The sequence below is a fragment of the Caretta caretta genome, chromosome 9, assembly GCF_965140235.1.
Source record: "Caretta caretta isolate rCarCar2 chromosome 9, rCarCar1.hap1, whole genome shotgun sequence".
In the NCBI taxonomy this organism is placed as follows: Eukaryota; Metazoa; Chordata; order Testudines; family Cheloniidae; genus Caretta; species Caretta caretta.
The window spans coordinates 17,225,258-17,248,010 of NC_134214.1; the positions used below are offsets into that span (position 1 = coordinate 17,225,258).

General features: G+C 40.7%; 2 protein-coding genes across 7 annotated transcripts in view; one reads left to right on the forward strand and one right to left on the reverse strand.

The window, feature by feature from the left end:
- LRRC34 (leucine rich repeat containing 34) overlaps positions 1 to 10,993 on the forward strand; it is a 36,646-nt gene extending 25,653 nt beyond the window's left edge. Inside the window, exon 12 of the mRNA XM_048863358.1 lies at positions 10,639 to 10,993. The gene's annotated coding sequence lies outside the window, so the exon portion shown is untranslated. The remainder of the gene's footprint in view (positions 1 to 10,638) is intronic.
- On the reverse strand, positions 1,896 to 20,554 carry MYNN (myoneurin). Of its 6 annotated transcripts, XR_007358358.2 has the most exons (10): positions 20,372 to 20,554; positions 18,807 to 19,099; positions 14,314 to 15,116; positions 12,321 to 12,480; positions 11,374 to 11,552; positions 10,927 to 11,010; positions 10,165 to 10,251; positions 7,704 to 7,880; positions 3,277 to 3,408; positions 1,896 to 2,841 (listed from the first exon to the last, which is right to left on the reverse strand). XR_007358358.2 is itself a non-coding variant. In XM_048863351.2 (9 exons), the coding sequence occupies exons 2-9, from the start codon at positions 19,070 to 19,072 to the stop codon at positions 3,380 to 3,382; spliced, it is 1,785 nt and encodes a 594-aa protein (XP_048719308.1). In that variant the 5' UTR covers positions 19,073 to 19,099; positions 20,372 to 20,554; the 3' UTR covers positions 1,896 to 3,379. The 6 variants fall into 6 exon arrangements, 3 of the variants coding, with proteins under 3 accessions (XP_048719308.1, XP_048719307.1, XP_048719309.1); XR_007358357.2 differs by lacking the exon at positions 3,277 to 3,408 and having other exon boundaries at positions 7,555 to 7,880; positions 20,372 to 20,553; XR_007358356.2 differs by having other exon boundaries at positions 1,896 to 3,408; positions 7,555 to 7,880; positions 20,372 to 20,553.
- Between the last annotated feature and the right edge of the window lie 2,199 nt (positions 20,555 to 22,753).

The window sequence follows — 22,753 nt, forward strand, 5'->3', positions numbered from 1 at the left end:
AGTGATTGATCTGCTCCAGTATCCTGTCTCCCAGTGTCAATGAGAAAGATGCATGTTGGCCCATAACACACAGCTATGGAATAGCCTGCTTCCAGATAACGTTTCTTCCTATTGCTAGGTAGGCCTGGTCTACACCAGAGTTAGGTTGACGTAAAGCACCTTACGTCAACCTAATTATGTCAGTGTCTACCCTACAGCCTTGCTCCCGCCGATGTAAGTGCCCTACTACACGAACATAATAAGTCCACCTCCACAAGAGGTATAGGGCTTATGTTGGTGTAGTTAGGGTGATGCAGTGTCTGTTACTTACATAGGCTGTTGGCTGTCTTGTCAGTTTCATGGCACAGCCGTGAAATTGACAAGAAAGCGTAGCTAGAGCCCAGCTGTCACCCATCTCCCTGGAGAGCTGGGCATCTGGACCCCACTTCCGGTTGGGAGCCAGGGCGTGAAGCCTAGCGGGCGGGAGGCAAGCCAGGCTCCCAGCAGGGAGCTGCCAGCAGAGTTGAGAGACTGGGCTTCCCACACTGCCCCTCTTAGGTCGGTGGTAGCACTCCTGGTGCGCCACCAACACAAGCAGGGTAGTGTGGACAGGCACCACCAGAATAATTACCATGGTGGCTGTAAGTAGACATAATATAGGTCAACTTAAGTTTCTAGTGTAGACATACCCTTAGTGGTAGGTTTATTTTAGAAGCATGATAGTGTGTTTATATTCTTTGTCAAAATTTAAGGTAGATCATCCTCCCCTTTTGCTGCACATTTATGTTCAAACTACTTCTAATGATTAAATTAACAACTTACGGATTGTTATATAATGATTAATGCTAATGATGGATAATTTTATTCATAAAAGTAATGTAAGCTTAAAATAGGCTGTGATAAGTAACCATGACTCTGCCAAAAGCAGTGTTTTAATTTTAATTGGTTTGATGAGAGCAATAACATCACAAACAAAATGTGAAAGGATAAATGGCATCCACTTTGAAAATAAGTGATGTGTATTTTCAAAGAACACCTTCACTACACCTCATTATTTAACAGTAAGAGCTTTAGCCTGTGACAGCATTCTGTTCCATTGACATTATCCGCAAAAGTTGTCCACATATCTAACACCACTAATTCCTTCACATACTTTTTATCAGAGAGTGCTATAAGATGACTACTTCTAAATCTGTTACAGTACTTATTTCAGCAGGTTTCTTCAAATTAAAATAGTCAAAATCACAAATTCTGTCCAAGGACTAAGTTATCTTGTATATTTCTGAATAAAAAAATTACTATAGGCAAGAAACTACTACTTTATTCCTGTGAATAAACTGTAATAGCTAAAATGCTACCTAGTTCTCATCTTCGGCACTCCAAGCACTTTACAAGGGGAAACTGAGGCACGGGGACGGGCTATGATTTGCCCAAGGTTACCGAGCAAGTCAGTAGCACAGTGCTTTAGCCAACAGGCTCTACTGTCTCCATAGAAAAAAATACAAGTGATTTTTAAAAAAAAATTAAGATATCCTTTGTAGAAGACATTCACTGCAAAGTAGTTTATATCTGCTTTAAAACATGGGGGTAAACTTACATTGTTTTGCACACTGCTTTGCATCTTTCAGTGCTCAAAAATAATTATAGTAAGTAGTATTTAGAACAAATTTTTTGTTCCTTTACACCCAAAATATTGCCTTGTAGCAAGGGACTTGGGTGGTTTTTTTTCTGTTGGAAGGAAAATATAATGAATGATGCTGTTCCCAAATAACTCCTATACAACTGTATACAATGCTAAGGGCTGTCTCTGAGCCCTCTCTGATCCTAGTGTAGTGTGTTGTGATAGTGGTTATGTTAGACTGCTTCCCTCCTCCTTTAATTACTACCCTTTGTAATTACAAACACCAGACACCAGCTGAGGGAAAATTACAAAACAAGTTTATTAAAGCCTAACATAAACACTGCAACCTAAGTATGTACACCCCCCCGCCCATGGGATTATAAAAAAAGAATTGAACTATATACACATAGCAGAAGGAAAAACACTTTGTATATACAGGAAAAATACTTCAAAAATAACTTAACCCAAATCGATTACTAGTTCTTATCTAGACCTATTTCTGTAAGTCTTACCAATGGCGTCTCAAAGTCCAGTCTTGTAATCCTTACTCTGGGCTTTTCTACACTTGGAACTTACCAAAAAAATTATTGCAGAATAGCTATTCTGGTATAACTCCCCATTCTGGAATAGCTAGCTATTTTGGTAAATTTCCAAGAGTAGACAAGCCCTCAGGCAAAACTTCAATTGAAGTTAGTGGACTTGCTGAGATTTGGATCACACTTGAGATCGTCTTTAGAAGTCTTTTTCAAGATTTTAAAGAAATTTTAATGGTCCCGCTTTCATTTTTCAGAAAGGAGAACTTTGGTTAACTATTAACGGCATTTGACTATTTAAGACGTCCACGTTTTCCCCCATTCACTCTTTACATGGACCATCAATCCTCTTGATATAACTTCCAGCTCCAAATTGAACTTGAGAGCAGTAAGCCGCCACATAAGAGAGGCATGGAAAGTACTCCAGGCATTGCCGCAGATATGCAGGACAGCTCTCTCTCTCAAAGTTCTTCAGCACCCAGCTGGAACACTCCTATACATTTTTTAAAATTATATGTTATATTAAATTAATATATTTAAGGGAAATCAACTCAGCAGCTGAGTCATTTTCATCAAAGTTGAGGATAAGAATTGGTACTCAAGAGTACAGCTCATTAAATTATTGCTGCAAGAGAACAACTTTATCAGAACCTGTGTATTCTGTGAAGAGAGGTTTAAAACCGTTGTCTTGTAAAAATGATGATCCTCCTGTGTATAAAGAAAACTAAATGAGTAATATAAAGCAAATGTCACCTCTATAAATATCTAAACTGGATCCAGTATAAATCTAAGCACTGTTGTTTTTTTTTTTTAAGTCTGACATGTAAGAATACTGTAGTAATCTAAAATTTTAGAAATATAAGAACAGTTGAAACAAACATTCTTATGGAATGCATATTCTACACAGGAATGTGTTTTTCAGAGTTAGTTTGCTCTTCTGGTAACATATGCGTTACTCAGTAATTCTGAACAAGTTAAACTTTTTTTTTTTAAAAAGCAGTAAGGACATCAGAAGAGATGTACTTTAGTACATTTAAAGATGAACTTGCCAAAGAGCAGTGTAACCATATAAGTTGGCAGAGCACTTAAGATGGCTTTTCTTTTGTGCAATACTAATTATTGAAACTGCATTCATCTTTATACCTTTGCTGTATTTTTGGTAGAAAATGCAGCCTTAGATCTGGTCACAAGGAGTGGACCTTTGTCACTTATATTCAAGGCCCTGCTTTTTGGTGCGATTCTTCAGTCACAGAATTACCAGTTGGACACGGAATCCTTGAAAGATTACGAGGGGAAAAAACAAAGATTTCAAAAGAATGAAAAAAGCCACACTGCACCACTGAAAACCCAAAATGATTCGTCCAATGTCCTACACCCGTGTGCTGAAGGATAGTAGATGCTGGCAAATGCTGTGGCATAGACATGATGGAGACAAGCAAATACTGCGAAGGTCAGGAAGCAATGACAAGGATTGGCTTTACTGCAGTGAGAAGACTCTTGGGAGACTTGGTTGTACTTCATAATGTCCAGTAACCCTCAACAGCAAATTGACCGCACGTAATTAAGAATTAAACAATCAAAAACAGTATTACACATGTCACATTTAAAATGATAAACAACAAAAGATGAAAGGTCTATTTAATTTAAAAGGTACAGACAAAGAGTAAAAACAAACACATGGATAAAGAAAGCAACAAATAAAAGACAGAGCCATGCCCAGGATTCAGGGTTCCATTTGCAGAGGATAAATCCACTAAGAAATTTTTCACAAAGCCCTTTTAATTAAGGTAAAGATGAGTTTTAGGGAGTAGAGTAGGAATTATATTAATAGGTATCTTCTATGCTCTTCTGTTTACCAAGGCCTAGACCCTAGGCACCAATGCAGATAAAATGATATCAACAAATAAACAACCAGCAAAGAGTGCACTTAAAAATATCACAGATGCTGTTTTTGACTGGAGAAAACATGCCTCTGTGGCTCTTTATTTGATTATTCTTGACAGTTCTAAGATTGGCTTGGTGAGGCATAAAAACACTCCCACTAATCACAATGGAGCTTAAGCAGTGACACTGTCAGACACCAGAAATGCTGCTTGTTAAAGAAAAAGCTAATATAAACTCCTTGGGTCCGGCTTACAGACAATGTGGTTCAAGCTGCAGTAGCCACATTTGGATATCAAAGGAAAACTCCTGAATGCTAAAACCAACCAGAGTATTGGAAAAAGCAGAGGAGTGCATGAAAGCAGATAGAGCGGTGAAAAGCAACACAAGGGCAGATCAATGAAGAAACATTGAAGATCTAGCAGCTGAAGCTGCTGCTATTATGGATGTCAGGGCTATTTACCAAGTGATTAAAATCCTGTGTGTCAATTTCAGAATAGGACATGGGCCAATAAAAAGCAAAGATGGAAAAATGCTTACAACTAAGGTAGAATAGAAAAATAAATGGGCAAAGCATTCACAGAAGTCCTCAACAGACCAAGGCCGACTTCAGCACCAGACTTCCATTTAAACATGCAAACCTGACCAACGTGACGTTACCATCAGTCCAAGAGAGATGATAGAAGTACAGGCCACAATCAGGAAGCTGAAAAAAATAACAAAGCAGCAGGAGATGATCAAATCACTGCAGAAATGCTAAAAGCATTTGATACTATCACCTTAATGAAACTGACAGAGCTGTCCCATAAAGTTTGGGAGAAAGAGAAGCCTCCTGACGAATGGAAACATGGAATCATTGTCAGAATGTCCAAAAGGGGTGATCTTATTGACTGTAACAACTGGAGAGGAGTTACACTACTCTCTTGCAGGGAAAACCTTCGGTAGTGTGATTCTAAACAGGAAGAAAGAGGCAGTGGATGCAAAGCATAGAAAACAGGCTGGATTCAGGCCCAAGAGATTCTGTGTAGACCAAATATTCAGTTAAGGACCACCACAGAAGAAAGTATAGAATGGCAAGGTCCCCTCAACAATTTCACTGATTTTTTTTTTTCAAAGATAGACCTACATTATGGACTATTCATTCTTCACTCCTATGGAATCCCAGCTAAAGTTGTAATCATCATCAAGGCCATGTACAGAGATGTGAAGTGTTCTGCAAAGGTGGACACCCAGACAACTGAATGGTTCAGTATGGACACTAACGTGAAACAGGGCTGCATTTTATTGCTGCTGCTGTTTGGCACTGCCATAGACTGAATATTGAAGAAGTGTATTAGCAATACTAACACTGGTATAGCGTGGGGGAGTTGACAAATGTCTAGAAGGCCTAGACTTTGCTGATGATATCATGCTGAATGACACCCATGAAAAGTTACTAATAAAGACAGACAACCTTGCAAAGAACAACCTTTGCCTATCTTTGTTAAGTCCCTCTAGTACGGCAGTTCTCAACTGGGAGTCCACGGCCCCCTGGGGTTCCATGAACCCTTTCAGGGGGGCCGTGGAGCCCTAGCACAAACAAATCTAAACCAAACATCTTTGAAACCTAGATTTCAAGCAGTAATATTAGATGGCAAAAATATCAAGAAAGTAAACCCATTCATCTACCTTGGCAGCACCATACTGACCACTACACATCACAAGAAGGAAGTGACATCAAGAATAGGAAAGGCACCCACAGCATTTACTAACCTTAATATGGAAATCAATGAGAGATAGAGCATGAGACCAAAACTGAGAATTTTCAATTCTAATGTAATCTCAGTGCTAACATATGGCTGTGACAGATGGAGATCTACCAATGGTTAGACAGAAAACTAGACACCATTGAAAATAAGTGCCTATGAAAGATTCTGGACAGTGAGAAAGACTTCATTACCAATTAAGAGATCCATGAAATCATCAATCAGCAACTCATTTCCACCAGACTCAGAAGGAAGCCCTGAACATATCTGGGGAATGTACTCTGGATGTCAACACAAAGACTCCACATGAAAACTGTTCAGTGGAAACCAACTGGTGTGAGGAAATAAGGAGTCCAAGAGAAACCTTAAGAAGAACCCTTAGCAGAGAGGACAGAGTAGTTTGTCTCAGCACCATAGAGCAGACAGAAGCAGCAGCAAAAGACAGAGGAATTGAAGACCCTAATTTCTGCCCTGTATGCCAACCCTTGCACAAGAATGTTAAAAAAAAACAAAAAAAACAAAACAGAACACCACCACACATTGTGGCATAAAAAACAAACCATTTTCACATGGGTCTTGCTACAAACCACAGCAACTGCCTAAAACTGCACTACTGACATGGGAAATAAAGCAGTAGATAAACACTGCATTTATTTTTAAGGAAATGTTTTTCTATTATGCCCTCCTGAATTCTGGCATGGAATAGTAAGAGCTTATTGTGGGCAACCCCAAAGTTTAGGGCCTTGGATCAATCTTCTTTACTAAAACACCCCCATCTTTAGCTTTCACTTAATTTTTTTAGAGTAAATTTATTGATCATTTATTGTAAACTCTTCAGGGCAGGAACTGATGTGTCTGTACAGTGCTTAACCCAAAAGGGCTCTGATCCTGACTGGGAGTTCTAGGTGCTACTGTAATATTAGTAACTATGATGATGAAAGTCAGACATTTGCTAGCCATGTCTCCTCACAGCTAACTCAATATAACTTCTTACTTAAAATAATCTTAATCCAATCTGACCTACACCATTCATCATATTCCATCTTTTGACCTCTCCTGAGCAGAAGACTGTCACTTCTGTCAAACTACGAGATGTTTGGGGGATGTGGATAGATGACAGCTAGGATCAAACTCATGTTTGTCACATCTGAATGTGAATCCAGGCCTTGGAAAGGGAAAGGCTATGTGCTATCTAGCCTCTAAATCATTGCTCAAGGAAAAAGCCTCCCTCACCTGTCATGGCATTTGCCCAAAGCTTTCCATCTAGTCTGACTGGCAAACAGCTGCTTCTGATTAACACCAGTAATGCTTCAAAAACATTTCACCAAAGAACTGGCCCAGTTGCCATCATATACTCCTCTTACATTGGCCTGGAGTTGGGAGCCTGTGTTTAATAAATTTGTCATGCAATTTTTTTTTTTTATACAAGGCTGTGTACAAGGACCACACCTGTGAGTTAAGGTATTTAAAGTAAATTAACTTACAAAAATATGGCTTGAAAGTCTGCTCACAAATGACACTAACATGTTAGCTCTGTATGAGCATTGGAGGAGATCTCCAGAGTACAGTTACGTATCTATTTAGCACACGTTTCTTAAGGCAGGTGCTCTGGAAAAGTATTTCCTCCTAGGAAAAGTCAGTGGTCAATTACAATGATAAATATGATTCCGGATTAGCAAAATTTAACAAGAAATGAGAAACAGCACTGCACAGTGTAGATACATTACCAAATGTCTTCACTTAAAAGAATGAGAAAGAGTAAGTCCAACAGCTTGGATGATTATGTTCACCTTACCAATAATGTGTGTGTTCACTACCAGGATTGTCTTGTTGGTTCCCATATTGCAAAGAGTCAGTACAACTGCTGCAGGAAAATAAACTGAGGTTCTGAATATCCAGTCACAGCAGACCTCAGCAATGTGTCTGAGGAAGGAGACTGATTACCAGTTATAGGCAGCAGCATCTGATGGTCTTCAGTCCCAATGGGAAGAGGAAGTGTTAAAGACATCTCAGAAGGCTTCACATCTGCAGACTCTGACAAAGGGCTTTTTTGATTTTGAATGGATTCTTGCTCATTGTAGGAATTATCAACTGTGTTAGAATCAAGGGTAGTTTCAGATCCTCAAAACAAAACAAACACAATTTATAACACATTCATTCATGAGGAAAAAGTAAAATGCCTGCAATTAATGTAAGGAAAAGTACACTTGTGACAGGAAAAACCATTGAGTGGGTGAGGTAAATTAAGAGATTAACCTTTTTTATCCCTCAAAAAACCTCAACAGTCCCCCACCCTCAAATTATAGAATCATAGAAATGCAGGAGTGGAAGGAAACTCGAGAAGTCATCTAGTCCAGTCTCCCTCTCCCCCAACCCTGGAAGCAGGAACAAGTACACCTAGTTCAGTTCCCTTAAAACGCTTTGTTACAACTATTCTTTTCTAGGGAACAAAGACTGGATAGAGAATTGCTCAAAATTTATCAAGGGTGCTCTGTAGCACTGCAAAGCTATCCTTTTAATCCAGCTGGCTGGTAGGCTTAAAAAAAAGAGTTTTTTAAGTGTAAGCATTTGGGGTGTCTGAGAATGACACTGCCTGAAACTCAGCCATCAAGCCAGTCTGAGCTTAGTCTGAGCTTTAAGTATCAAGTCCCTGGTGCCCGTGTCCAGGTCATGACGGCTCGAGAAATGATACATCACAACAGAGCCTCTGTTATCTGGGCCACAGTAGAATAACAAATCCTTAAGGTCACAGTTTATGGGGAAAATCAACAGGGATTCCTTGAAATATTCTAGCAGTGGGCTGTAGAACAATGGGCATGTCAGGCATCATCTCTTTCAATTAACACAGTGCTAGGAAGAACAGAACTTTTGCAGAAGAAGGTTATTTTTACACAGTCACTTTCTAGAGTACAAGTGCACTTGAAAAATCAGTTTTGATCAGGTCTCAGCTGAAATGGGTGACAGTGGACCGTTCATTAAAAACTTTCACGTCTCCCCCACCCCGAATCCTTGTAGGGCGTTGATTCAGGCCCTGCTGAGGCTGGATAAGGATATTAATTAGTCGTGCCATGCTAATACAATATTATGGTAGCATGCAAGGGCCACACACTAAGCAAAGGTTTGCAGTTCTCCTGTTTATGCTACTTTAACTCCCTTCTCTCTCTGCCACCACTTCTGCTTCTTTCTTACCTCATCGTCCATGTCTCCACATACCCAGCCTGCACCACATTCCAGCTCCCCCAGCCTGGCCCTCCTTTGCTTGGCAGCCTCTACTTCCCTTTCCCAACCTGTCTCTTCACTATTCTTCCAGCTACACTTCCAACAAACCCTCCCCAGCAGCTTACAGCTTGTCTCTCCCTGACACTCCCTTCTGTTATCTTCCTGCTTTACTAGATCCTCCCCACCCATCCTCTACATGCAGTTTCACCAGTCCATGATCCTCAAAGCTGCCACGGCATGTTACTTCTCCTTTCATTCTGCTAGTCTCTCCCCTGCACTGTCTGGGCCAGCCCCCGTGATTTCTTTTTTTATACAACTAGAGGTAAGGGAGTTATGGACTTAATGCACTTAAGTATGGACAGATGTGATCCACTGTAAGAAGGCATGCAGAGCCAGTCTGGAGGGAGGTTGTTTACATTATCATCTTAACTGCCCACATACAACTCCTCCATGCTCAATACTGTAAGCTATCTGTATACCAAAGTTACTGCCATTCAAACACTTGCATGTACATCTAGGAAGAACAGGACTAGGTATAAATGAGAAATCTTTTTTAGGATAGAATTCCTAATTGTAAGTGTTGCACCAGCTGTCTATCTAAGCTTGTGTGCCTGTTAATCCAGCTCAGACATGGATTAACTTGACTATATAAAAAAAACCCGAACAAACTCACCATCTTTAATTATTGCATAAAGGAACATCTGGGCCTACAAAGAATCAGGAAGAGTAATTCCTGGAACTGGTGTGAATCATTCACCTCAAATCTATACCTGTGAGAGCCATCAGATGTGGGGTAGAGCCATACTGAATAGGATTCTCAAAATTCTTTTGTGACCCAGATGACTTTCACAGCTGTCTTAGAGCAGAAATCTTTCACAGTTTTATTAGATGAGACCAGATTTTTAAACGTTAATAGTCTTGTCAGCAGCCCCCCACTCCCTATTGACAATAGTGGCTTAACACTGTAGTAGTCACTGCATTTTCTTTAACATCTCCCCAGGACCTTCCATTTTAAAGCCTGCTTTTTCCAATCCTTATCTGAAAGATTTGGGTGCCATTAGAGCAGATATTCTAGGCATTAAACAGACCTCTTTTCTTATCTAATTTTATGTTACATTTAAAAACACTAAAGCAGAATTGTTATTCTTTGACCCCAAAAATTCATTTTTACAAGACTAATACTTACCTGTGTGAACTTTTGTTTTGTGCTTTTTTAAATTTTTTATATCGGTGTAAGAATTTCCACACAGTTCACAGATAAATGGCCTTTCACCTGAAAAATGGTTTGACAGTTAGAATTGCAGAACAGAGAAAAACTATTTCTTAAGCTGTCTATAGGACAAAAGGCAAAATAACTGCATTGAAAATTACTTTAACAGCTTTATGAACTAAACCCATCTAAAAACAGTATCCAGAAGGAAAACATTCAAAAAAAGACAAGATGAAAATGGTGACTACAGGACTGACTGCTTCATTTGAAGCAGATCAGACACCCAACTTGTCTTTGTACTAATGTTTATCTGAAAATTAATACTACAACGTGAATATTTTCTTTAATATTTAAATAATTCCCATGTTACTCTATATTACAATGCTTTACAAATAGACCACACTTTATAATCCAAGGAATGGATAAAAAAGTATAATCTCTATTTTACAGTTGAGAAAACAGAGACACCAAGAGGTTAAGTGACATGCTGACTCGCACAGAGAAAGTTTAGCATCGGAGTTCCTGATTCCCTACTCTGCTGAAGTCTTGTTATTTTAGATTTACAACAATTTAGGTTTATTTAAAGAAAAACTATCTAATCAATTTTTAAATGAGTTAACACAGATACAGTGTGTCCTCTTAATTTGTCTCAATTATAGCACAGTACATAATTTTAAATGCAAAAGATCATACTGAAAAAAATTTACAACACAGGAAGTGGCCTATCCAGAAACTGACCTGTATGAGACCGAAAATGTTTGTTGAGCTCTCCTGAGGAAATAAAACTTTTGCCACAAATACCACATATATATGGTTTCTCTCCTGAAGGGTACACAAGGCGGTTAGTATTTCAATATACAGATGTGTATGTAAAATACATATTAAACAGAGTCAGTGTACAATGGTGTGAAGAGCTCCCCAAACCCCAATAAAAATTCAGATTTGCACCACTAAGCAACCCTCAAGGAAAAGCCCAAGGAAAGAGCCAACACAACTCTGGTCCTTTCTCCTATACAGAGTCCATACCCACTAATGCAGACTCCATTACTCCACTCCCTCCCCAAATCCTGCTCTTTAGACTCCATTATCACTAATTGCTCCCTTCACCTCTTCCGCTGCAGCCAACCCTCTCCAAGATGGATCCCCAATTTAAACCAGCTCACTCAGCAGCCCACTTATCCTCACCTGTATGTTTTCGTGAATGAGTGATAAGAGAACTGGATACTGCAAATGCTTTTCCACATGTATCACACACATACGGCTTTTCTCCTGTATGGCGACGAACATGGTACGTCAGCGTACTGGCCTGAGCAAACCTCTGCCCACACCTATCACACACGTAAGGCTTCTCACCACTGTGCTTCCTAGTAAGAAACACACACCTTAGAGAATCCCACACAAGGGAGAAGAGGACACAAGATGAAAGGAACTTTGTGTTACACCAGTTAATATCTTATATCTGGCCTCACTATGGTGATATTTTGTGGCCTAACAGGAGTAAGATTAAAGTCTAGTTTTCAGATGGAAGTTTCTCACCCTCAGGGACTGCTCCAATTCCCAAAGTCAACGGAAAGAGTCCCACTGACCTCAGTGGCTGTTGGATCAGGCTAAGGGCATTGCACAGGCAATAGGTCAACCCTGAGAAGTAAGCAAGACTTGTGTCACTCTAGTATGAAAGCTGACTACCAACAACGCTGACGGCTACTGCAGAGAGACACATTGTACTCTCCCCTGCCAGAGAATATAAATGGACTCATCCCTTCACCAAAACAACAATGGCAGAGTAGTTCTCTTCTCTCAGTATGGTTAGAAAGGGAAGAAATTACCAAATGCAACAGGGGTGCTAGGATGAATGTTCCCACATGGACTGCTGTTCCAAATCACTACCTTGGGTGGAAGAAGCAGGCCGAGTACATACATTAGTCTGCAATGAAGACCTGGAGCTGAAAGTAGGGAAGGACTGGGAATGACAAAAACAAGTACAACATTTGTTTAGGCCTGATCCTGCAAGTGCACACACACACTGAACTTCCTGAGCAAGTAGTTGTTTAAGTCAACTATTCTCATACATGAAACTAAGCTTGTGCATAAGTGTTTGCAGGATCAGGGCTTTAGTTAGTACTTTCACTCACCTGGCATGGATCTTCAGATTGCTTGAAGTTGCAAACTGCAGATTACATACATCACATTTATACGGTTTCTCTTCTCCATGATGCATACGACTGTGGAAAACTAGCTGGCATTTCTGGGCAAAGCCTTTGTCGCACAATTCACATTTATATGGCTTCTCCCCTGGGAAAGAGATAAACTGTTACCTTTCCACTGTCTTGGTGTCTATGTAAGAAAGTCTTCAGTTAAGTTAGTTGACCCAAACTCAGGAGTTGACCCTAGTACTTCTTGTTTAGTGATGCCACATAGCACCCAACAATCAAGCAGTTGAGTCTGCACATTATCAGAACTGCAGCAGATAATTTTTTTAAAGCATCACCATTTGAAAATTCTCCGGTAATTAACTATTAGTTTTAATAAAATCTATTCTTCACAATTAATACTAGCACTGCATTGTCAGTAGGCACAGAATCATTGTAACTTATGCAAAATCCTAGATATTAGAGCTGGAGAAGACCTATTAAGTCGTCTGGTCTGTCCAACTAGTATGTTCTTCTGCTCTTGCTAATATTTCTGCTGCAGCATGCTAACAGCGGTTCCCTGACCATCCACTATTTTTTAATAGATATTATGGTATTCTCTAATAAATATGTGCTAAGTACTATTCCTAGGTCTCATGTGACTGTATCGTAGGAGAACATGAGTTTATATTACTATAGTAGTGCAGAATCTGTTAGTAGGCAGAGGTTTCAGAGATCCTCAAATTTAATACATAATGCCATAGATCAAGGCTTGACAAAAAAATAAATTACCAGACACCTGCTCTCTAGAGGACTAAATCTGCCATCGAGTGGCTGATGCAAATGATAAGGTTTCCCACCCGTCCATGCGAAGTCCAGGTGCAAGAACCAGAAAAGGGAAATGCACTGCTGATGTTTCTACCAAAAACACTGTCCTTGGACCCTTCTCAGGGGCTCCGATTTTCATATTAGACTCTGGCTAGTCAGCATCTGGTAGATTTGAAGCCTTCCCCCTTGACTACTGGAAGGGAAAGGAGTTCTTCATCTGCCCATCCTTACACCCTCTTATTTCCTCCTACTCTAACTCCTTCCTGAGATTCCTGGAAATAGCTCCACTGCCTGAATCTGCCCAAACGGGAGCATAATGAAAGTGACATCATTTCTGGAAGTTTCACTCCTCCCCTAGAGTCCTGAATAACAGCAGTAAAAGGCACCTGTGTGTAGACAATTTTACTCTGTCACCTACTGAGAAGGCTATGAGCAGCAGCAGCAAAAGCACTGGGGCTCTCTGCAGACAGCATCAATTCACATTTGGAAAGTTATTCTCATAACCATGTGCTATAAACTTTTTGTAATTAAATTAAAGCTCAGATTTTGTAATAATGTATGGCTTAGCCATGCACTATAACAAAATATCATTGTCGAAGTTTCCTACTTGCCACCGGAGATTGGATTTTTCAACCCGAGATGTTATCAAACTCATTCTGGTACATCAAGACTTAACAGACATAAATAGCTGCACAAATTACTATATTGTGTACATGATGGAAATCTGAAAGACAGTGAACTAATAAATTATAAATGCCATTAATATGACACAGCTTGAAAGGATAGTCTGATCTCTTGTATATCAGTCAGACATTTTCTGCATTGGACTCCACTTATTTACCTTACAAGGATAAAGGACTGAATCAGATCTGCTGGGACTTCAGGAAGTCACGGTATTCCCTACAGGGTGCTTTAACTGCAATGCTATCCTTTCTAGCTCTACTATTTTTCTAGACACATTCATAGTTTCTATTTTAAAATATTACAGACTGGTGGAATGCAATTAGCACTGACCAGCAGTAACCATCCAAATATACAGAACATCAGCATGAAGATTTGAAGCTTCTGAAACAACATATTAGAAGAAAATAGGGCTCCTTTCTAGTTATTCTTCCCCATGCTATCATTAAAAACAAAAGAAGCCCTTATAAACAAGACGACAGCTTACCTGTGTGCGTTCTGACATGTGTTTTCAGCTGATTACACTGTGTAAATGCTTTCCCGCAGAGTTGACACACATAAGGCTTTACTCCTTTGTGTATTCTCATGTGTCGTCGTAGACTACTGGCTTCTGAAAATATTTTCCCGCAAGTGTTGCATACTGGCTTGGCCTTGGAGTATTTCTGATCTAGTTCTTCTCCGGCGCTCTCCAGTTGGTAAGAGTTCTTTTCACTAGCTATATTAGACATACTGTGTTCTTTCAATGCACAGTTCTGCTGTGGCTTCCCCCGTTTTTGTTTCACTGTAATAGTCTGAATCAAAACATCTTGTGCTGCAAAAGTTTCACTTTCCACCACAGACGCTAGCTGTAGCTCTGAGTTATCGCTGCCTTGGGCAGCTTGTTCCGTTATCTGTGTGGCCAGTTTATTTGCATCTAAAAACATATCGACTGATGAGTTCTCAATTATGTCATTCTGATATTGCACTGGTTTATTCTTCATGTTTTTCTGAGAGTTAAAAGTCTTTTTTCGCTTCCTGGTCTGAGCAGATTTCTTTTCTAAACCCACTTTTTTTGCTTGTGGCTGAACTGAGTCTGCAGAAGGGGCATCTGATTTCTCTCTATTATTGTAATCTCGAAGAGTGAGGAGGCAAGTTTGTTGGTTCAGTTCAATGTTTCCCGTAATACTAGAAATCTCTGTAGAGGAGGGATTAGCAATAAAAGCAAAGTCTTCCATTTTTATTTTACATTTAGTGACCACCTCCTCCACTTTGAGATAGTCAGCAGCCTGGTGAATTTCTTTAACATTCCAACTGCAAGGAAACAAGGCTAAATGACAATATTCTGGACAAAGAAAACCTGTGTCACTGAGAATCAATATAAATAAATACTAAGACTTTTACAGGTTTCAGAGTAGCAGCCATGTTAGTCTCTTTTTCTTTTTGCGAATACAGACTAAGACTTTTTTTTTTTTTTTAAGACTTTTACATGGCTGTTCTCTTATTTAAAAATAGTTTCATGGTTAAAAATTATAACTGTCAGGAGAATCTAACAAAATCTAACTTTATATCTTTGATATTTTGAGATTATTTAACACTGATATATGATAGGAGACATATAAGCTGACAAAAATAATAATTCTATAGTGGTTTCATTCAAGAATCTCAAAGCATTTCACAGACAATGAATAAAACCTCAACACCTCTGTGAAGTATGTATTAACCCCGTTTTACAGACAAAATTGTTTTCAAATGGTCATTACTGTGGATCAGTGGCAAAGACAGGAGTAAAACCCAGGAAGTATAGCTTTAGGACACTATACTTTTGTTATACCTGAACAGAGGTCAACCTATAATGATTTTAAAAAAAAAAAACCTTCTAAAAATATGTGTTATACAGTATTCTAACAAATAATTATCTCTGGAGCTTACAATGCTTGGAAACAAAATCAGTGGTAAACAAAGTGATTTTATTATGGTAATAGGTTCCCCAAAGGACAGATTTTAAATAACAAAGCTATTCTCCATCAACACAATATACAACGCAATTACTTTCAGTACAATAAAATGATTAAGAATGATACAGATCACTTTGGTCTAAGCTTATATGGATTCAGTATAAATGCAAAAGGGAAAAAATTATGATTAAAAAAAAGAAAAGTAGTAAAGTGCAGAAAGTCAGCCTAAGTTTTGATATTCTGAATATTCCTTCATGTGAAATAATATCCAATACTAAAGTGAGTAAAACAGAATTTACCACAAGTGTTCTTTCAACCCCTTTTTTCTTTTCTCCTTCCCATTCTCCTTTCTTGTCTTATCTGTCTTTCTTTCCTGCCTTTCTTCTTGTCCATCTATTTTCTCCTCCTCTTCCACTCTCTTTACCTCTCTTCATTAAGGGCAAGGCCGGCCGTTACAGAAGCATTCTAAGGATGCTGCAGTGGTTTGTAAAAGCACTTTCTTAAAGAAAAACTGCAGTAATTGGTTTTAATAGCTTAGAAAGATAAATATTAACTACAGAATAGTATCTTGAACACAAACCCCGAAGTTAGTTCAGCATTAGGGTTGCACAGTTCAAATCATAACAAGCCAGGAAATACAAAACTAAGGTTCCATCTATTGCATTAACTTGTCCACACTGCTGATGGAACATTAAATTTTATTATATATAAGGTACATGATTTTACCACAAAAATATATATCTTAAAGATACACAAAGAATAGAAAATACCGTGGAAACTATTAAAAACTAGACATTTATCATGGTACATGAGCTATATCCTGGTCTAATAGGGACTACCAAAAATACAACAGTATAAAAAGTAAATACAGTGGTGCTGTAAAAAATCCACATTTTTAATAACGCCCACTGTACTACATATGTACAGTGTGGCAGAACTAATGATGCTCTTACATTGTCTGACTTTTTGTCATTTTATTTGTGCAACCAAGATGCTGTACTGACAGTTTCACATTCAATTTCTGCCAGAGTGGATCCAATTGCAGGATCAGAGCCTAAATAACTAAAACCTGCTATTTTTGGTACTCAGAGGTAGTGATTAGAATACCTTGTATTATATAAATTTTCCTCTCAAGCACTGATTGCAGAGTGAAGTTGTCTGTGGCTCCAATCTTTTAACTACTTCTGCATGGAAGCAATTGTTTTCTTACCCCACACAAACAACAGGAAAAACTGACTACACACAAAGTGCTGTAAAGTGCACAAAGTTAATAATGAAAAAGATGGAGAAATATTTGTTCTCTAACCACTTTTGGGTACAGTAATAAGACGTGTTACTTGTAACAGTAACAGGTAAAACAAATTCATACAGAAGTCTAATTTTTGAATTGATGGTGTCCCTAAACTATCTATCACAAGGTGAATAGTCCCTTTAAGAGGAAATGGATCCAGTTCACCTGTGACTAGTTAGCTGCCTCCCAACAGGACCTGACAGAAGGCACCTTGCCTCTATACAGACCATGGCAGCAGTTGAGAAAAGGGAGCATGTAAGAGTTACTAGGAGAGTGCTACATAAGACAGTGATAGTTGGGAGCTTCTTGTGAAGAGAAAGAAATGCAGAAAACTGTTGGGAGAGTGAAGCAGATGGGAGCTATTGGAAAGAACTAGTCAGATGAGGAAACCCTGAGAAATAGAAGCCTCAAGGTAAAGGGGAAGAACTAGCTCAGTCAGCGTAGGCCAATCCCATGAACTAGAGAACTGATTCTAGAGGGAGGTTCCCATAAGAAGGGGTAGGACTTGCAAGAAAGGAGCCTGGGGAATGAAATACTGTGGAGAGTCCTCCAGAGATGTGGCAGCCTGGGCATAGGAATTAAAGAAGAGGGACTGTTTACTCTTGGGTGGGCAGCCAAGAGTGTGGAGCTGGAGGATTGCTGTATTTCAACCTGCCTTATTTTGGGGTTTTTGAGAACTGTATTTCTCAGAGGGACTTGCTGAAGGTTGGAATTCTATTAATAAGTTATACCTAGAAGCAGAGCTTCACTTGGACATAGGAAAGGAATGTTGTCCTTCTGGGTGAGGAAAGGTGACCTTCAGGGTGATCCATGGAGGAAAAGATGGGCAACTCACTCAGCCCCAGAGATTGTAGGAGAAATTGAGGGAGGACTAGCCCTGACCCATCATGGTTGCTTACATCTGGTGAGCCCTGTTATATCTTCTCTCAAACTTTGGTATTTGCCTTTCCTGCTTATGCAGCTAGGTCTGGTCTATGTATATAAGGAAAAATGGGCTCCTGTACAACCAACATTACTGTGGGGGTTATCCTTCTCCTCCCAGAAATTAAGTAGGATATATTTTTAATCTCAATCCAGAGAGCCAGAGTCACAAATATGAAAACTCCTACCAGCAAGTCATTTGACCAAATATAGTTTGAAGATTTATATAGACACTATGGAAAGTTGATTGTAGTTAGAGAACATATGCCTCTTAATATGGATGTGAATTGTCTGAATTGTCACAGACACACTCTAAATGGCATCTGGATGGCTTACACAAATTAAGTTTTATTTTTTTAAAATATATATATATATATATATATATACACACACACACACCCCTAATATAACACGTGAGATCAGGGTAGCCAAGGTGAGTCTGGTATGCACATAGAAAAAGGCTTTGGTGTAGAAATTAAGTAGATGACTGGGAGAGGAGACAGAGAACTACAGCAACTCAATCTGAAAAATAATTAGGTGACAGCAATTGTATAGCCTAATAATGGGTTTAGATACCTTAGCAAGAGAAAATAGGAAACAAATTTCAGGTCTAGACACTATCACACACTTTGAATAGAAAATAATAATAGTGTTCCTTTTGGTTCATATGTAGTATTATACATGCATTTTAAAAGCCATGTAGACAGCTGACCTTTATTCTTTGGTATGTACTGTATCTGAAATTAAATGTGTTCTTCCATAATTTATGGCAAAGAAATCAGTACTGAATCTCTTTAACTCAACCTTTATTTAAAAAAAAAAAAAGTATGTTACCTGTCAAGGTTTAAGTTTCCTGTGTATATAAACTCCAGGAGTTTCTGAAATCCATCAGCCTTCACTTGAGTCTGATCCAAAACCACATTATTGTCAGAGGCATCCCTGTAAAATGCACCAAAGTACTCGCTGAAGGAGGCAAGCACGTTTCTGTGAGCTTTGAACTGGAATTCACCAATAACTACCGTGCAGTCACAAAGGAAGCCTGCCTCTCGCTGCTTGTTCAGCCTCTCTAGAAGGTGCTCACAGTGATGGGAATACTGCATTTTGGTAGGGGGATGGAGTGTCTTGGCCTAAAGAAGCAAAGAAACTTGTTAACGTACTGTGTTTGAAAGACATGAAATTACAGTTGTAAAGTGGGACACTGTCCAATACTGTTCCCATGATCATTGCAGTGCAACTCACTTTTTTATATTTTGCTCAAAGGACACTATATTAAACAGCAAGAAACAGAGCACTGGATCCCTCTCAGTGTGGGACCGGTTAGTCTTAATGCATATAGAGACAAGGTGTGGGAGGGAAAAGGACATATTGTGCATGTGGGGACACATTTTCCCCTGCCCCCAAAATCTGAATACTAGGTGAATCGTTCATTGGTCCAAGTCTATCAGCCTGATGCTTTTATAGAAATGGTCCTGTAAAATGAATGTTAAAGTTTCTAATCAGTGGAGTATCTCCTGACAGAAACAGATTTTTTCCATTGAACAGATCATGGGAGCAGTTACTAGGAAACTACTGAGTACGAGTGCAACTGTGTGGCAGTTGGCAAGATGCAACCTCTTTGTGCATAACTTTCTCTAGGTATACAAGGGGGATAATGTTTACTTACAGCCATGTCACAGGAGTGCTGTGAAGATCAGGGATCCTATCAACCTTTTTTTTTTTTAAATCACTTTCCCTGGCTATACCTGAGTGCCCTGGCTAGGCACTCTTCGTACTTGGCTGTCAGTAGCCGCTGTGTGTGTGGGTCATTAACACAGCAACGAGAGAGAGGGGGGAAACATCTGTATAAAGCCAGCACATTTGCCAGGTGGGCTGGGCAGCACCAGGCACGCCTGCCTCGACCCAGCGGCGGGGAATGAGAGTAAAGTGCCCAGCGTAGACAAAGGCCCAGGGCTGCTGCTGTTTGTTTCTATGGCAGCGTGTCAGCGGGGAGGAGGCACCTACCCCCGCTCCTCAGTTAGCTGCCTGGGGCGGTTCCTTTGCCCAATCCCCGGCCCCTACAGTTACTTGGTTCGGTCCGGTTCCCCCGCCAGATGGTTTTGTCGCATCCCCAATTCTCCCATCACGTCAGCCCCCGCCCGACTCCGAGCCGGCTGGCTCGGCCCAGTCAGTCCCCTCCGAGGAGCGGCTAACGCGGCTCTGTCTACACCCACGTATACCCCGGGGGTGGTTGGTTCCGTCCCGTCTGCCGCTGCCACCACCCCTCCGGAGCTGGGCGATTTAGTCCCGTCCGCTCCCACAGCCCCCCAAGACTGTTCGATTCGGTCCCGCCTGCCCAATCCCCAAGCGGCGGAGCCAGCTGAGTGAGGCCCAGCTCGGGTGGGGGAAAACTGTACACACACCTGAGGAAGGGGAAACCGAGTCCGTGCCCCTCAGGCCGCCATTTTATGATGACAGCACACGCACCGCTTGTCCGTTTCCGGAATATCACTTCCGGTCCCAGCCTGGGAGGTCTCTGCCCCCATCCACATTGGAGCCAACCAGGCTCCACGTTACGTCGCTAACAGGACCTGCCTCCCACAGTGGCACGGCGTCATCCTCCGGTCTCGGTCTTGTGGGGCTGCGGGGGATGGTGGAACAGAGGCGGTGGGCAGGGCGTGGACAACAATTCCCATCGTGCACTGCAGCACCGCGAGCGGGAGCCCCGATTCAGCGTGGAGCAGTGCACGATGGGAGATGTAGTCCCGGTAAGGCTGCCCCTCTACTCAGTGCGGGTGGCGGGTCATGTGGCTGCCAGAAATAGGCCTCCAACGCCGAGGTCTGGCAGCTCGTGTTACAAAGTCTGGGCCGCTCTTTCCCGTGAGTCCCACGTGTGATTTACAGAGGGGTAGGGGCCCAAGCTGCGGATGACCTTGACTAGGTGGCATAGTTTACCAGTTACACAATATAGCCATACTGGTGTAGCCCCCTGCAGGGATACTCTTATTCTGTTGTCCCAGTGGCTTTTTCAGGTTAGCTTAAACTTCTTCCCAAGCAACACAGAAAAGTGGCTGTCTGTAAGTTATGTAACACATTTTTGGGTTGTTGTTGTTTTTTCCAAGACCCACCTATCCCCTTGTACCACTGAAACAAACACTGTGTCAGGCAAAGTTAAGGGCCTGCCTAGCCTACCCGCCTCCTCTCCAGTGCATTACATAATTTATCAGCAGCCCCAAAATGGCAGCTTCATAGCAGAATTGGGAAGCCTATATGGGGGGATTAAAATGATATAATTATATTGGTACCAATTATAGGAAAAACTGATGGAAACGACTTAGGTGGTTTGGGTACAGGAAAAGAAGATTGTGGAAGAATATATAGGACACAGGGTGTTACCCTCCACTTCCTCAATGTAAGAGAATGTTTGGAAGCCTGCAAACTAGGTGGACTGATGTCATACAAAAGAATTTGATTAGCTGCAGAGTTTCTGAGGAACTGCTTCAAGACAGACTGGAATGGAGAAAAAGGATTCAAAGAGGTGACCCATATAGATGGTACTAAGACTGGAAGAAGAAAAACTATATTGGTTTAAAGAAAAGGAGTACTTGTGGCACCTTAGAGACTAACCAATTTATTTGAGCATGAGCTTTCGTGAGCTACAGCTCACTTCATCAGATGTATACCGTGGAAACTGCAGCAGACTTTATATACACACAGAGAATATGAAACAATACCTCCTCCCACCCCACTGTCCTGCTGGTAATAGCTTATCTAAAGTGATCAACAGGTGGGCCATTTCCAGCACAAATCCAGGTTTTCTCACCCTCCACCCCCCCACACAAATTCACTCTCCTGCTGGTGCTAGCCCATCCAAAGTGACAACTCTTTACATAATCAAGTCGGGCTATTTCCTGCATAGATCCAGGTTTTCTCACATCCCCCCCACCCCCATACACACACAAACTCACTCTCCTGCTGGTAATAGCTCATCTAAACTGACCACTCTCCAAGTTTAAATCCAAGTTAAACCAGAACATCTGGGGGGGGGGGGGGTAGGAAAAAACAAGAGGAAACAGGCTACCTTGCATAATGACTTAGCCACTCCCAGTCTCTATTTAAGCCTAAATTAATAGTATCCAATTTGCAAATGAATTCCAATTCAGCAGTTTCTCGCTGGAGTCTGGATTTGAAGTTTTTTTGTTTTAAGATAGCGACCTTCATGTCTGTGATTGCGTGACCAGAGAGATTGAAGTGTTCTCCGACTGGTTTATGAATGTTTCAGAGGAACAGCCGTGTTAGTCTGTATTCGCAAAAAGAAAAGGAGTACTTGTGGCACCTTAGAGACTAAGGTGCCACAAATACTCCTTTTCTTTTTATGAATGTTATAATTCTTGACATCTGATTTGTGTCCATTTATTCTTTTACGTAGAGACTGTCCAGTTTGACCAATGTACATGGCAGAGGGGCATTGCTGGCACATGATGGCATATATCACATTGGTGGATGTGCAGGTGAACGAGCCTCTGAGAGTGTGGCTGATGTTATTAGGCCCTGTGATGGTGTCCCCTGAATAGATATGTGGGCACAATTGGCAACGGGCTTTGTTGCAAGGATAAGTTCCTGGGTTAGTGGTTCTGTTGTGTGGTATGTGGTTGTTGGTGAGTATTTGCTTCAGGTTGCGTGGCTGTCTGTAGGCAAGGACTGGCCTGTCTCCCAAGACTTGTGAGAGTGTTGGGTCATCCTTTAGGATAGGTTGTAGATCCTTAATAATGCGTTGGAGGGGTTTTAGTTGGGGGCTGAAGGTG

Coding starts and splice junctions, on each gene's coding strand:
- MYNN (XM_048863350.2), bottom strand. CDS start 19,072: ATGCAGTATTCCCATCACTGTGAGCACCTTCTAGAGAGGCTGAACAAG. Junction 11,011..11,373: donor TCATTCACGAAAACATACAG/GTGAGGATAAGT, acceptor TGTACCCTTCAG/GAGAGAAACCATATATATGT. Junction 10,252..10,926: donor ACATTTTCGGTCTCATACAG/GTCAGTTTCTGG, acceptor ACCATTTTTCAG/GTGAAAGGCCATTTATCTGT.